The 12,195-nt window shown below is 48.5% G+C and overlaps 1 protein-coding gene across 1 annotated transcript in view; it reads right to left on the bottom strand.

The window, feature by feature from the left end:
* Nucleotides 1-12,195, bottom strand: part of LOC130296644 (fer-1-like protein 4) — a 124,391-nt gene that overhangs the window by 45,854 nt on the left and 66,342 nt on the right. Inside the window, exons 23-27 of the mRNA XM_056548396.1 lie at nucleotides 11,450-11,618; nucleotides 10,737-10,834; nucleotides 9,203-9,328; nucleotides 9,020-9,068; nucleotides 795-892 (exon numbers count right to left, since the gene is read on the bottom strand). Of these exons, the coding sequence (XP_056404371.1) occupies nucleotides 795-892; nucleotides 9,020-9,068; nucleotides 9,203-9,328; nucleotides 10,737-10,834; nucleotides 11,450-11,618 (540 nt within the window). The remainder of the gene's footprint in view (nucleotides 1-794; nucleotides 893-9,019; nucleotides 9,069-9,202; nucleotides 9,329-10,736; nucleotides 10,835-11,449; nucleotides 11,619-12,195) is intronic.

The raw sequence follows: 12,195 nt of genomic DNA on the forward strand, positions 1-12,195 counted from the left end.
GTGAAGTGCGCGGCAGTGCTCCTCTCTCTCCTCACCTGTCAATCAATTCTGACCTTTTCTCTGCATAAGTCCATGTAGTAAAAAGGTCGGATCTGGTGGAGTGGAGTGCGATGCTGAGCACTTCACCCGGCTGTAATTCGAGATCAAATCTGAGGTCCCTGCTGAGACCCTGTGTGATCAAATTTTTTGACATGTCTGGGCAACATGTCAGCAGTTGTTTTAAATGACACTAAAACTGTAATCATGGTTAAAGGGGTACTCCGCCCCTAGACATTCTATCTCTGTGCAGGGTTTGGGGGTGGCCGTGATGTCACGTCATGCCCCCTTTTGACGTCGCACCACGCCACCTCCATTCATATCTATGGGAGGGGGCGTGACGGCTGTCACGCCCCCTCCCATAGATATGAATGGAGGAGGCGTGGTGTAACGTCATGAGGGGGGGTGGCGTGACGTAACGACCCCAGCCGCCTAAATCTAGTGTTCTGCACATAATGTTCACAACACCGGGTGCCTGCACGGAGATTGCATGGGTCCCAGTGGCCGGACCCCTGCGATCAGACGTCTTATCCCCTATCCAAAGGTTATGGGCGGAGTACCCCTTTAAAATCTAGATCAGCCTGACACACATTGGTTCTCTCCCGCCATACTATAATTCACCCAAACCACCATGTACTTATTGACACTCTTTGGATTTTAAGATGTTATTAATAAAGTGAAATTATATCTTCTTATGTAGGGTGTTGGCCTACTCCCATGAACTTAAAGGGGTATTCCAGTTTATAACACTTATGCACCTTTAGAGTGGATATGACTTTCCTCTTTGGTTTCACGATTTCCACAATTTCCACTTCTTCCTCGACAGCGGCGTCTAAGGAGTGGATGTTCATTCCATCTAAACAAATGGGTCATATAATACAATGTGAAATATTATTCAGAGAATAAATCTAAGTGACTTTTCAGGATACAGAATTAACTCCTTAATGACCAGGCCAGTTTTGCCCTTAAAGAGGCACTGTCATTGTTAAAAACTTTTCATATATTGCAGGACTCATTATAATATGACATTTCACAATATACACCTGTTAAAAAAATTTACATTTTCGCCTTAAATTAAAGCTCAAAATAGCCACCACTAGGGGTCGCCTGTGTTTTAGCCAGACAGACTAGTCTAGATTTTACAGCATACTGGATACCAGCTGTAAAGCATACCGGTATCCAGTATAGGAGATTTCTATTGAGTGTATGCAAAACTACAGATAAAGGATGTGTGGACATGCTGGGAGCTGTAGTTTTACAACAGCTAGAGGCAACACTGCTCTAACACAGTTATTTACAAACACTGCAGCTTCAGTTGTTACTAAACTACAACTCCCAGCATGCTGAAATAGTCAAAGCTTTCTCGGAATCCTGAATGACAAAGAAGTTGATCGGACATTCAGGAGTCTGTGAAAGATGAATGACACACATAGTAACAGCTATGCTGATTAGCATCCAGCTTTACTAGGAGAAGATAAAACAGATAGAATATGTATTCATATAAATGCTGCACTTTTATCTAAAAAATCCTTGCACTAATTTTATAAAGATCTATTCTTATATTTATACATTTTATCCTCATAATGTCTTCTGATTACTGCAGGCAAGCTCCAAGTATCTTCCTCTGTGTAACATGACACAGCATAAAACCAGAGAGGAAAGGGTTACAGAGTAGAGAGTACTGATTGGCTGACTGCCCAGGCTTGCTCCTGTGAGGGAGACAGACTGACACGCCCCCTCCAGCCTGCACAATGAAAAAGTAACTCACCAGCAGATAAATGCTTATATCTCTGGATATATAGGTCCGAGACACATAAAAATTATATGCACGTGATCAGGATTGGGTCCTGAGTAACATATCACTTTTTTCTTTTTTTTGCACTATGACAGGTACGCTTTAACGGAGTTGTCTGGGAACGTTAATATTAAAGGGGTACTCTGCCCCTAGACATCTTATCCCCTATCCAAAGGATAAGGGATAAGATGTCTGATCGCGGGGGTCCCAGCTGGGTCTCTGTGCAGCACCTGGCGTTCAGTTAGAACACTGGGTGCGGGCAGCGGGGGTTGCGATGTCACACCCCGCCCCCTCCCATAGACTTGCATTGAGGGGGCATGGCATGACATAACGAGGGGGCATGGCTGTGACCTCATGACCCCCGCCACCCACTCCAAGCATTCGGAACAAAATGTTCCGAATGCTGGTGTTACGCCGAGCGCTCCGGGTCCCCGCTCCTCCCCGGAGCGCTCGCTTCACTCTCCCCGCGGCAGCGCTCCGGTCACGTCCTCTGACCCGGGGCGCTGCGATTCCGCTGCCAGCCGGGATGCGATTCGCGATGCGGGTAGCGCCCGCTCGCGATGCGCACCCCGGCTCCCCTACCTGACTCGCTCTCCGTCTGTTCTGTCCCGGCGCGCGCGGCCCCGCTCCCTAGGGCGCGCGCGCCGGGTCTCTGCGATTTAAAGGGCCACTGCGCCGCTGATTGGCGCAGTGGTCCCAATTAGTGTGTTCACCTGTGCACTTCCCTATATCACCTCACTTCCCCTGCACTCCCTTGCCGGATCTTGTTGCCTTAGTGCCAGTGAAAGCGTTCCTTGTGTGTTCCTTGCCCGTGTTTCCAGACCTTCTGCCGTTGCCCCTGACTACGATCCTTGCTGCCTGCCCCGACCTTCTGCTACGTCCGACCTTGCTTTTGCCTACTCCCTTGTACCGCGCCTATCTTCAGCAGCCAGAGAGGTGAGCCGTTGCTAGTGGATACGACCTGGTCACTACCGCCGCAGCAAGACCATCCCGCTTTGCGGCGGGCTCTGGTGAAAACCAGTAGTGGCTTAGAACCGGTCCACTAGCACGGTCCACGCCAATCCCTCTCTGGCACAGAGGATCCACTACCTGCCAGCCGGCATCGTGACAGTAGATCCGGCCATGGATCCCGCTGAAGTTCCTCTGCCAGTTGTCGCTGACCTCACCACGGTGGTCGCCCAGCAGTCACAACAGATAGCGCAACAAGGCCAACAGCTGTCTCAACTGACCGTTATGCTACAACAGTTACTACCACAGCTTCAGCAGTCATCTCCTCCGCCAGCTCCTGCACCTCCTCCGCAGCGAGTGGCCGCTCCTGGGATACGCTTATCCTTGCCGGATAAATTTGATGGGGACTCTAAGTTTTGCCGTGGCTTTCTTTCCCAATGTTCCCTGCATCTGGAGATGATGTCGGACCTGTTTCCCACTGAAAGGTCTAAGGTGGCTTTCGTAGTCAGCCTTCTGTCCGGAAAAGCCCTGTCATGGGCCACACCGCTCTGGGACCGCAATGACCCCGTCACTGCCTCTGTACACTCCTTCTTCTCGGAAATCCGAAGTGTCTTTGAGGAACCTGCCCGAGCCTCTTCTGCTGAGACTGCCCTGTTGAACCTGGTCCAGGGTAATTCTTCCGTTGGCGAGTATGCCGTACAATTCCGTACTCTTGCTTCAGAATTGTCCTGGAATAATGAGGCCCTCTGCGCGACCTTCAAAAAAGGCCTATCCAGCAACATTAAAGATGTTCTGGCCGCACGAGAAATTCCTGCTAATCTACATGAACTTATTCACCTAGCCACTCGCATTGACATGCGTTTTTCCGAAAGGCGTCAGGAACTCCGCCAAGATATGGACTCTGTTCGCACGAGGCGTTTCTCCTCCTCGGCTCCTCTCTCCTCTGGTCCCCTGCAATCTGTTCCTGTGCCTCCCGCCGTGGAGGCTATGCAGGTCGACCGGTCTCGCCTGACACCTCAAGAGAGGACACGACGCCGTATGGAGAACCTCTGCCTGTACTGTGCTAGTACCGAACACTTCCTAAGAGATTGTCCTATCCGTCCTCCCCGCCTGGAAAGACGTACGCTGACTCCGCACAAAGGTGAGACAGTCCTTGATGTCTACTCTGCTTCTCCACGTCTTACTGTGCCTGTGCGGATGTCTGCCTCTGCCTTCTCCTTCTCTACAGTGGCCTTCTTGGACTCAGGATCTGCAGGAAATTTTATTTTGGCCTCTCTCGTCAACAGGTTCAACATCCCGGTGACCAGTCTCGCCAGACCCCTCTACATCAATTGTGTAAATAATGAAAGATTGGACTGTACCATACGTTTCCGCACGGAGCCCCTTCTTATGAGCATCGGATCTCATCATGAGAGGATTGAACTTTTGGTCCTCCCCAATTGCACCTCGGAAATTCTCCTTGGACTTCCCTGGCTTCAACTTCATTCCCCTACCCTGGATTGGTCCACTGGGGAGATCAAGAGTTGGGGGTCCTCTTGTTCCAAGAACTGTCTAAAACCGGTTCCCAGTAACCCTTGCCGTAACTCTGTGGTTCCTCCAGTAACCGGTCTCCCTAAGGCCTATATGGACTTCGCGGATGTTTTCTGCAAAAAACAAGCTGAGACTCTACCTCCTCACAGGCCTTATGATTGCCCTATCGACCTCCTCCCGGGCACTACTCCACCCCGGGGCAGAATTTATCCTCTCTCTGCCCCAGAGACTCTTGCCATGTCCGAATACGTCCAGGAGAATCTAAAAAAGGGCTTTATCCGTAAATCCTCCTCTCCTGCCGGAGCCGGATTTTTCTTTGTGTCCAAAAAAGATGGCTCCCTACGTCCTTGCATTGACTACCGCGGTCTTAATAAAATCACGGTTAAGAACCGCTACCCCTTACCCCTCATCTCTGAACTCTTTGATCGCCTCCAAGGTGCCCACATCTTCACTAAATTGGACTTAAGAGGCGCCTATAACCTCATCCGCATCAGAGAGGGGGACGAGTGGAAAACGGCATTTAACACCAGAGATGGACACTTTGAGTATCTGGTCATGCCCTTTGGACTGTGCAACGCCCCTGCCGTCTTCCAAGACTTTGTCAATGAAATTTTTCGTGATCTGTTATACTCCTGTGTTGTTGTATATCTGGACGATATCCTAATTTTTTCTGCCAATCTAGAAGAACACCGCCAGCATGTCCGTATGGTTCTTCAGAGACTTCGTGACAACCAACTCTATGCCAAAATTGAGAAATGTCTGTTTGAATGCCAATCTCTTCCTTTTCTAGGATATTTGGTCTCTGGCCAGGGACTACAGATGGATCCAGACAAACTCTCTGCCGTCTTAGATTGGCCACGCCCCTCCGGACTCCGTGCTATCCAACGCTTTTTGGGGTTCGCCAATTATTACAGGCAATTTATTCCACATTTTTCTACCATTGTGGCTCCTATCGTGGCTTTAACCAAAAAAAATGCTGATCCCAAGTCCTGGCCTCCTCAAGCAGAAGACGCCTTTAAACGACTCAAGTCTGCCTTTTCTTCGGCTCCCGTCCTCTCCAGACCTGACCCTTCCAAACCCTTCCTATTAGAGGTTGATGCCTCCTCAGTGGGAGCTGGAGCTGTTCTTCTACAAAAAAATTCTTCCGGGCATGCTGTCACTTGTGGTTTTTTCTCTAGGACCTTCTCTCCAGCGGAGAGGAACTACTCCATCGGGGATCGAGAGCTTCTAGCCATTAAATTAGCACTTGAGGAATGGAGGCATCTGCTGGAGGGATCAAGTTCTCCTGTTATTATCTACACCGACCACAAGAACCTCTCCTACCTCCAGTCTGCCCAACGGCTGAATCCTCGCCAGGCCCGGTGGTCTCTGTTCTTTGCCCGATTTAATTTTGAGATTCACTTTCGTCCTGCCGATAAGAACATTAGGGCCGATGCTCTCTCTCGTTCCTCGGATGCCTCAGAAGTTGAACTCTCTCCGCAACACATCATTCCACCTGACTGCCTGATCTCCACTTCTCCTGCCTCCATCAGGCAGACTCCTCCAGGAAAGACCTTTGTTTCTCCTCGCCAACGCCTCGGAATCCTCAAATGGGGTCACTCCTCCCATCTCGCAGGTCATGCGGGTATCAAGAAATCTGTGCAACTCATCTCCCGCTTCTATTGGTGGCCGACTCTGGAGACGGATGTTGTGGACTTTGTGCGAGCCTGCACTATCTGTGCCCGGGATAAGACTCCTCGCCAGAAGCCCGCTGGTTTTCTTCATCCTCTGCCTGTCCCCGAACAGCCTTGGTCTCTGATTGGTATGGATTTTATTACTGATTTACCCCCTTCCCGTGGCAACACTGTTATTTGGGTGGTCGTTGATCGATTCTCCAAAATGGCACATTTCATCCCTCTTCCTGGTCTTCCTTCTGCGCCTCAGTTGGCTAAACAATTTTTTGTACACATTTTTCGTCTTCACGGGTTGCCTACGCAGATTGTCTCGGATAGAGGCGTCCAATTCGTGTCTAAATTCTGGAGGGCTCTCTGTAAACAACTCAAGATTAAATTAAATTTTTCTTCTGCATATCATCCCCAGTCCAATGGACAAGTAGAAAGGATTAACCAGATCTTGGGTGATTATTTGCGACATTTTGTTTCCTCCCGCCAGGATGACTGGGCAGATCTCCTCCCATGGGCCGAATTCTCGTATAACTTCAGGGTCTCTGAGTCTTCCTCCAAATCCCCATTTTTCGTGGTGTACGGCCGTCACCCTCTTCCCCCCCTCCCTACTCCCTTGCCCTCTGGTCTGCCCGCTGTGGATGAAATTTCTCGTGACCTTTCCATCATATGGAGAGAGACCCAAAATTCTCTCTTACAGGCTTCATCACGCATGAAGAAGTTCGCGGATAAGAAAAGAAGAGCTCCCCCCGTTTTTTCCCCTGGAGACAAGGTATGGCTCTCCGCTAAATATGTCCGCTTCCGTGTCCCTAGCTACAAGTTGGGACCACGCTATCTTGGTCCTTTCAAAATTTTGTGTCAAATTAATCCTGTCTCTTATAAACTTCTTCTTCCTCCCTCTCTTCGTATCCCTAATGCCTTTCACGTCTCTCTTCTCAAACCACTCATCCTCAACCGTTTTTCTCCCAAATCTGTTCCTCCCACTCCTGTTTCTGGCTCCTCGGACATCTTCTCGGTCAAAGAAATTTTAGCTGCCAAAAAGGTCAGAGGGAAAAATATTTTTTTAGTGGACTGGGAGGGTTGTGGTCCTGAAGAGAGATCCTGGGAACCTGAGGACAACATCCTAGACAAAAGTCTGCTCCTCAGGTTCTCAGGCTCTAAGAAGAGGGGGAGACCCAAGGGGGGGGGTACTGTTACGCCGAGCGCTCCGGGTCCCCGCTCCTCCCCGGAGCGCTCGCTTCACTCTCCCCACGGCAGCGCTCCGGTCACGTCCTCTGACCCGGGGCGCTGCGATTCCGCTGCCAGCCGGGATGCGATTCGCGATGCGGGTAGCGCCCGCTCGCGATGCGCACCCCGGCTCCCCTACCTGACTCGCTCTCCGTCTGTTCTGTCCCGGCGCGCGCGGCCCCGCTCCCTAGGGCGCGCGCGCGCCGGGTCTCTGCGATTTAAAGGGCCACTGCGCCGCTGATTGGTGCAGTGGTCCCAATTAGTGTGTTCACCTGTGCACTTCCCTATATCACCTCACTTCCCCTGCACTCCCTTGCCGGATCTTGTTGCCTTAGTGCCAGTGAAAGCGTTCCTTGTGTGTTCCTTGCCCGTGTTTCCAGACCTTCTGCCGTTGCCCCTGACTACGATCCTTGCTGCCTGCCCCGACCTTCTGCTACGTCCGACCTTGCTTTTGCCTACTCCCTTGTACCGCGCCTATCTTCAGCAGCCAGAGAGGTGAGCCGTTGCTAGTGGATACGACCTGGTCACTACCGCCGCAGCAAGACCATCCCGCTTTGCGGCGGGCTCTGGTGAAAACCAGTAGTGGCTTAGAACCGGTCCACTAGCACGGTCCACGCCAATCCCTCTCTGGCACAGAGGATCCACTACCTGCCAGCCGGCATCGTGACAGCTGGGGCAGCGGAGTACCCCTTTAACAACAAGGTAGAAAAAATAAAAGAGAAAACATACTCACCTGCCCCCGTTCCCCATTAATAAAGTCCTGCCGGCTCAACGTGCCCGGTCCTCACAGCTTCTTCCAGTGACCTGTTGACCATGCAGGAACAGGCCACAGCGGTGACTGACCTTAGCCAGTGACTGGTTGAGTGAACAGTTCCTGCATGGTCCTCACGTCACTGGAAGCAGAATAAAGCCGAGGGGGATTAGGGATGGGGAAGCGGAGGGGCCGGGGCAGGTGAGTATTTTTTTTTTTCACAACATGTAGGGAGCAGTACAGACTAGTGTCTCTACTTATTTAGAGGGTCCAAAACTGGACAACGGTCCCTACACTCATTACATGCATTGGGGACTAAAGGATGTCAGACAAGCCAGGTAAGAAACGCTCCAACATATCAATACCCAAATCAGAAGGACAAAGGGAGAAACCAGGAACAAGTCAGTGGGTCAAATCCAGGAGGACAATGTCGTATAGAACAGTAAGCAGGCAGGGGTCAAACCAGGAGGTCAAGTTCAAGAGACTAAGTCAGAAAACAAGCAAAAGTTGGGTCAGGAAAGCCGGAAATACAAACAGGAACACCAGCATTGATTGGAACCACAATCGAGGGTGCCTAACTTAGGCAGACACCTGTTTAAATGTCCCACCAATGAAAGGTGTGAGCCCTGGTGCTGATTGGCCCCACATTTCCGCCTCCTTAGGGCTGGGCTGTGGGATGTGGCTAAGCTGGCCATGTCCCCCAATGATGCCCAGCCCTGGGCTGGAGACGCTGCCGGACAGTCCATGCTCGAGTGTGGTTACAAGTGGAAGGGAGAGCTGGAGAGTGTGGGCTATGGATGTGACCAGCCATTCAGGGATCATGTGATTCCTGAGACCTATGAAGGCAGTCCCATTTGCTCCACTCAGTTGGCACCTGCCGCGTATAAAATGTCTGCAACTTTTCTGGATGGATGTTCTGCCATTTGAATGGGCCGTAAGAGTCAATCCGAAGGCCCCTGTGATGGATGTCAGAGGAGCGGCTCCTCCTCAGACAAGCCTTTCCAGTCAAGAAACTCATTGTATAACAAGGGGTTAATGTGATACTATGATGTCTGCACAGTCTTATCTTACCTCCACCTTCTTCGTTTTCACCCTCTTCATCCTCCTCGGCAGCAGCCATCTAATATAGAATAGTAAGAAGATCATTATGTAGGATTATACGATATACAGACACGATGCATTATAGACCAATGTTAGACCCCAGTGTCGGATAGGAACCACCTCCTTATATTGGGTGTAGGGGCAGGTACATACTTGATCTGTAAGTTCTTTCAGAGATTCGTAGTATTTTGACCACCAGTCCAGCTCTTCGGGGTCCGGAAGCTCTTCCTCTAGTTCTTCCTCAGTTTTATTTGCTTTTCCCAAGTTCTTTAAAGGGTCCTGCAATATGTGTCTATGATTAGCAGGTAATGCACGATGCAGTGGTGTAATGTTGGGGGTTCCCTGGGAGCAAAATTCTTAAGTGTGCAAAATCTACCATAAAAGAAGGAGTAGGAAATCCCAGTGTAAACAGGTGTCCCTGCTCCGGCACCTACCGTATCGTGGTATGCCAATAGATTAGCATGTTGCAATATGTACGTACAGGAGCAGGGACTCCTGTCTGAACTCCCCGCTCCTGTAAAATACATACACTGGCGCAGGATTTCTGGTGCCAGGTGTGCGTGATGGGGCCAATTCATTAGCCTGCATAAGAATCCCTGCGCAGCTCGCGGCCTTCTGTAGGAGTGATGGATGACAGCTCTGTCTCAATGATGAAGTATGGGCGAGAGGTGGGTGCATCTACCTAATGGAGGTATCTACCCAATGGAGGAACCTATTTAATTGTGGCCCATCTACTTAACTGGGGGGACCTGTCTAATAGGGGATCTACCTAATAAATGAAGGACCTGTCTAATGGGGCCATCTACCAAATGAAGGAGGCTTCTTTAATGGGATCATTGATCTCATTAGTGCAACCTGCCTCTTGGGGCATGAACTTAATGGGGGGACCTGTCTAATGTGGGCATCTACCTAATGGAGGTATGTAGCTAATTAGGGAGAGGGAGAAAAAATAACTACCTACTAGTGGCATTTACCTAATGGGGAATACCAATCTAAAGAGGAATATTGTACGGCCTGACGAAGCGCCCATTGGCGTGATAAGGACCTCGGATGGCGTGTGAGCTCCCCCCGTTCCATCTACCACCTCCCCGTTCGGGATGCTACTTATCACTAAGGATATCTACCGGGTGAGTGCTCCGTTTTCACTTTTCTTGGCATCGATATATTTCAATCTAAAGAGGGCATCTATTCAATTGGGGTGGTCTGTCTAATGGACGCATCTACTTAATGGGGAACCTGTCTGATGAGGGCCACTGCGTAATGAGGAGCACCTGTCTAATGGTGTCAAAACTCCCAGCATGTCTGGACAGCAAAAGGCTGCTGAGATGAGAGGGAAGCCTTGATTTATCTTTCAGAGAGAGTGTGGATCCTTTGGAGGAGGCAGACAGGGCTTTGGCTGTCCAGGCATGCTGGAAGTTGTAGTTTTGCGGCAGCTGGAAGCACACTGGTTGGGAAACACTACATTAAAGGAGTACTCCGCCCTTAGACATCTTATCCCCTATCCATTATGTTCAGAACGCTGGGTTCAGCGGCCATGGTTGTGATGTCATGCCACGCCCCCGTGTGACATCACACCACACACACTCCATTCATGTCTATAGGAGAGGGCGAGAGGGGACGTGACGGGATTATTATATTTCACCGGAGCATTTCTATTCACAACCATAATCTGGGGGTCTGACGATACCTTTACGAGGTTAAGAGGGTTGAATCTGCCGTTCTTGTCATCCTGCTCCATATTGACGACCACTGGAGGAGGAGGAAACCGAGGAAACATTTTCTTCTCTGCAATCAAGCAAAATCCACATGTTCATATTGCTTTAAAAAAATAGACTAGACAGAATTTCTTGTAGGTTTAAACCTAGACTAGGGGAACTAGGAAGTTGTGTAGTCTTTTCCAGTCTGACCCCAGTGCTCTCTGCTGACACCTCTGTCCATGTCAGGAACTGTCCAGAGTAGGAGCAAATCCCCATAGCAAACCTTTCCTGCTTTGGACAGTTCCTGACATGGACAGAGGTGTCAGCAGAGAGCACTGTGGTCAGACTGGAAAAGACTACACAACTTCCTGAGGAGCATAAAGCAGCTGATAAGTACTGGTTAAGATTTTTATATAAAAGTAATTTACAAATCGGTATAGGTTTCTGCCACCAGTTGATTTAAACATTTTTTCCCCAGAGTACCCTTTAAAAGGGGTTGTCTGAGGATTTAAAAAAATAAAATAAAATAAACAAATAATTCAAAAAATATTAAAATTTTTAATTCTCTGCACCAGTGCAAAGTGGCGATTTTTTTTTTGGGTGCAATTTTCTTGTACAAAGATGGGGTTTGTGCAAAAGCATAAAAATAATATACTCCACGCCCAGCGCTATATCTCCAGCCTTCCCCTGCTGTTACTCTTACGCTTGGTTTTAACTTCCGCTTCTTCAGTCATCTCTTCCAGTTCTTTTGGGGCGAACTTCATGAGATCAGAAACCACTGCGGATCCAACCAGAACGGACCGGCCGAAGGCTCGTTTTTCCATCACAAAGATACTTAGAGGTGGGTGCAGGTAGACTTGTTCTGGAAGTTCCTTAAAATTAATGACAGATTCAGACAGAGCTGCAAAATACATAATACTCATACATAAACTACGAAATACATAATACTCATACAAAAACTACGAAATACATAATACTCATACAAAAACTACGCAATAAATAATACACATACATAAACTACGAAATACATAATACACATACATAAACTACGAAATACATAATACACATACATAAACTACGAAATACATAATACACATACATACACTCCGAAATACATAAGACACATACATAAACTACAAAATATATGATACTCATACATAAACTACAAAATACATAATACACATACATAAACTACGAAATACATAATACACATACATAAACTACAAAATACATAATACACATACATAAACTACAAAATACATAATACACATACATAAACTACAAAATACATAATACACATACATAAACTGCGAAATACATAATACTCATACATAAACTACAAAATACATAATACACATACATAAACTGCGAAATACATAATACTCATACATAAACTACAAAATACATAATACACATACATAAACTACGAAATACATAATACACATACAT

Source organism: Hyla sarda, chromosome 12, assembly GCF_029499605.1.
Source record: "Hyla sarda isolate aHylSar1 chromosome 12, aHylSar1.hap1, whole genome shotgun sequence".
Taxonomy (NCBI): domain Eukaryota; kingdom Metazoa; phylum Chordata; class Amphibia; order Anura; family Hylidae; genus Hyla; species Hyla sarda.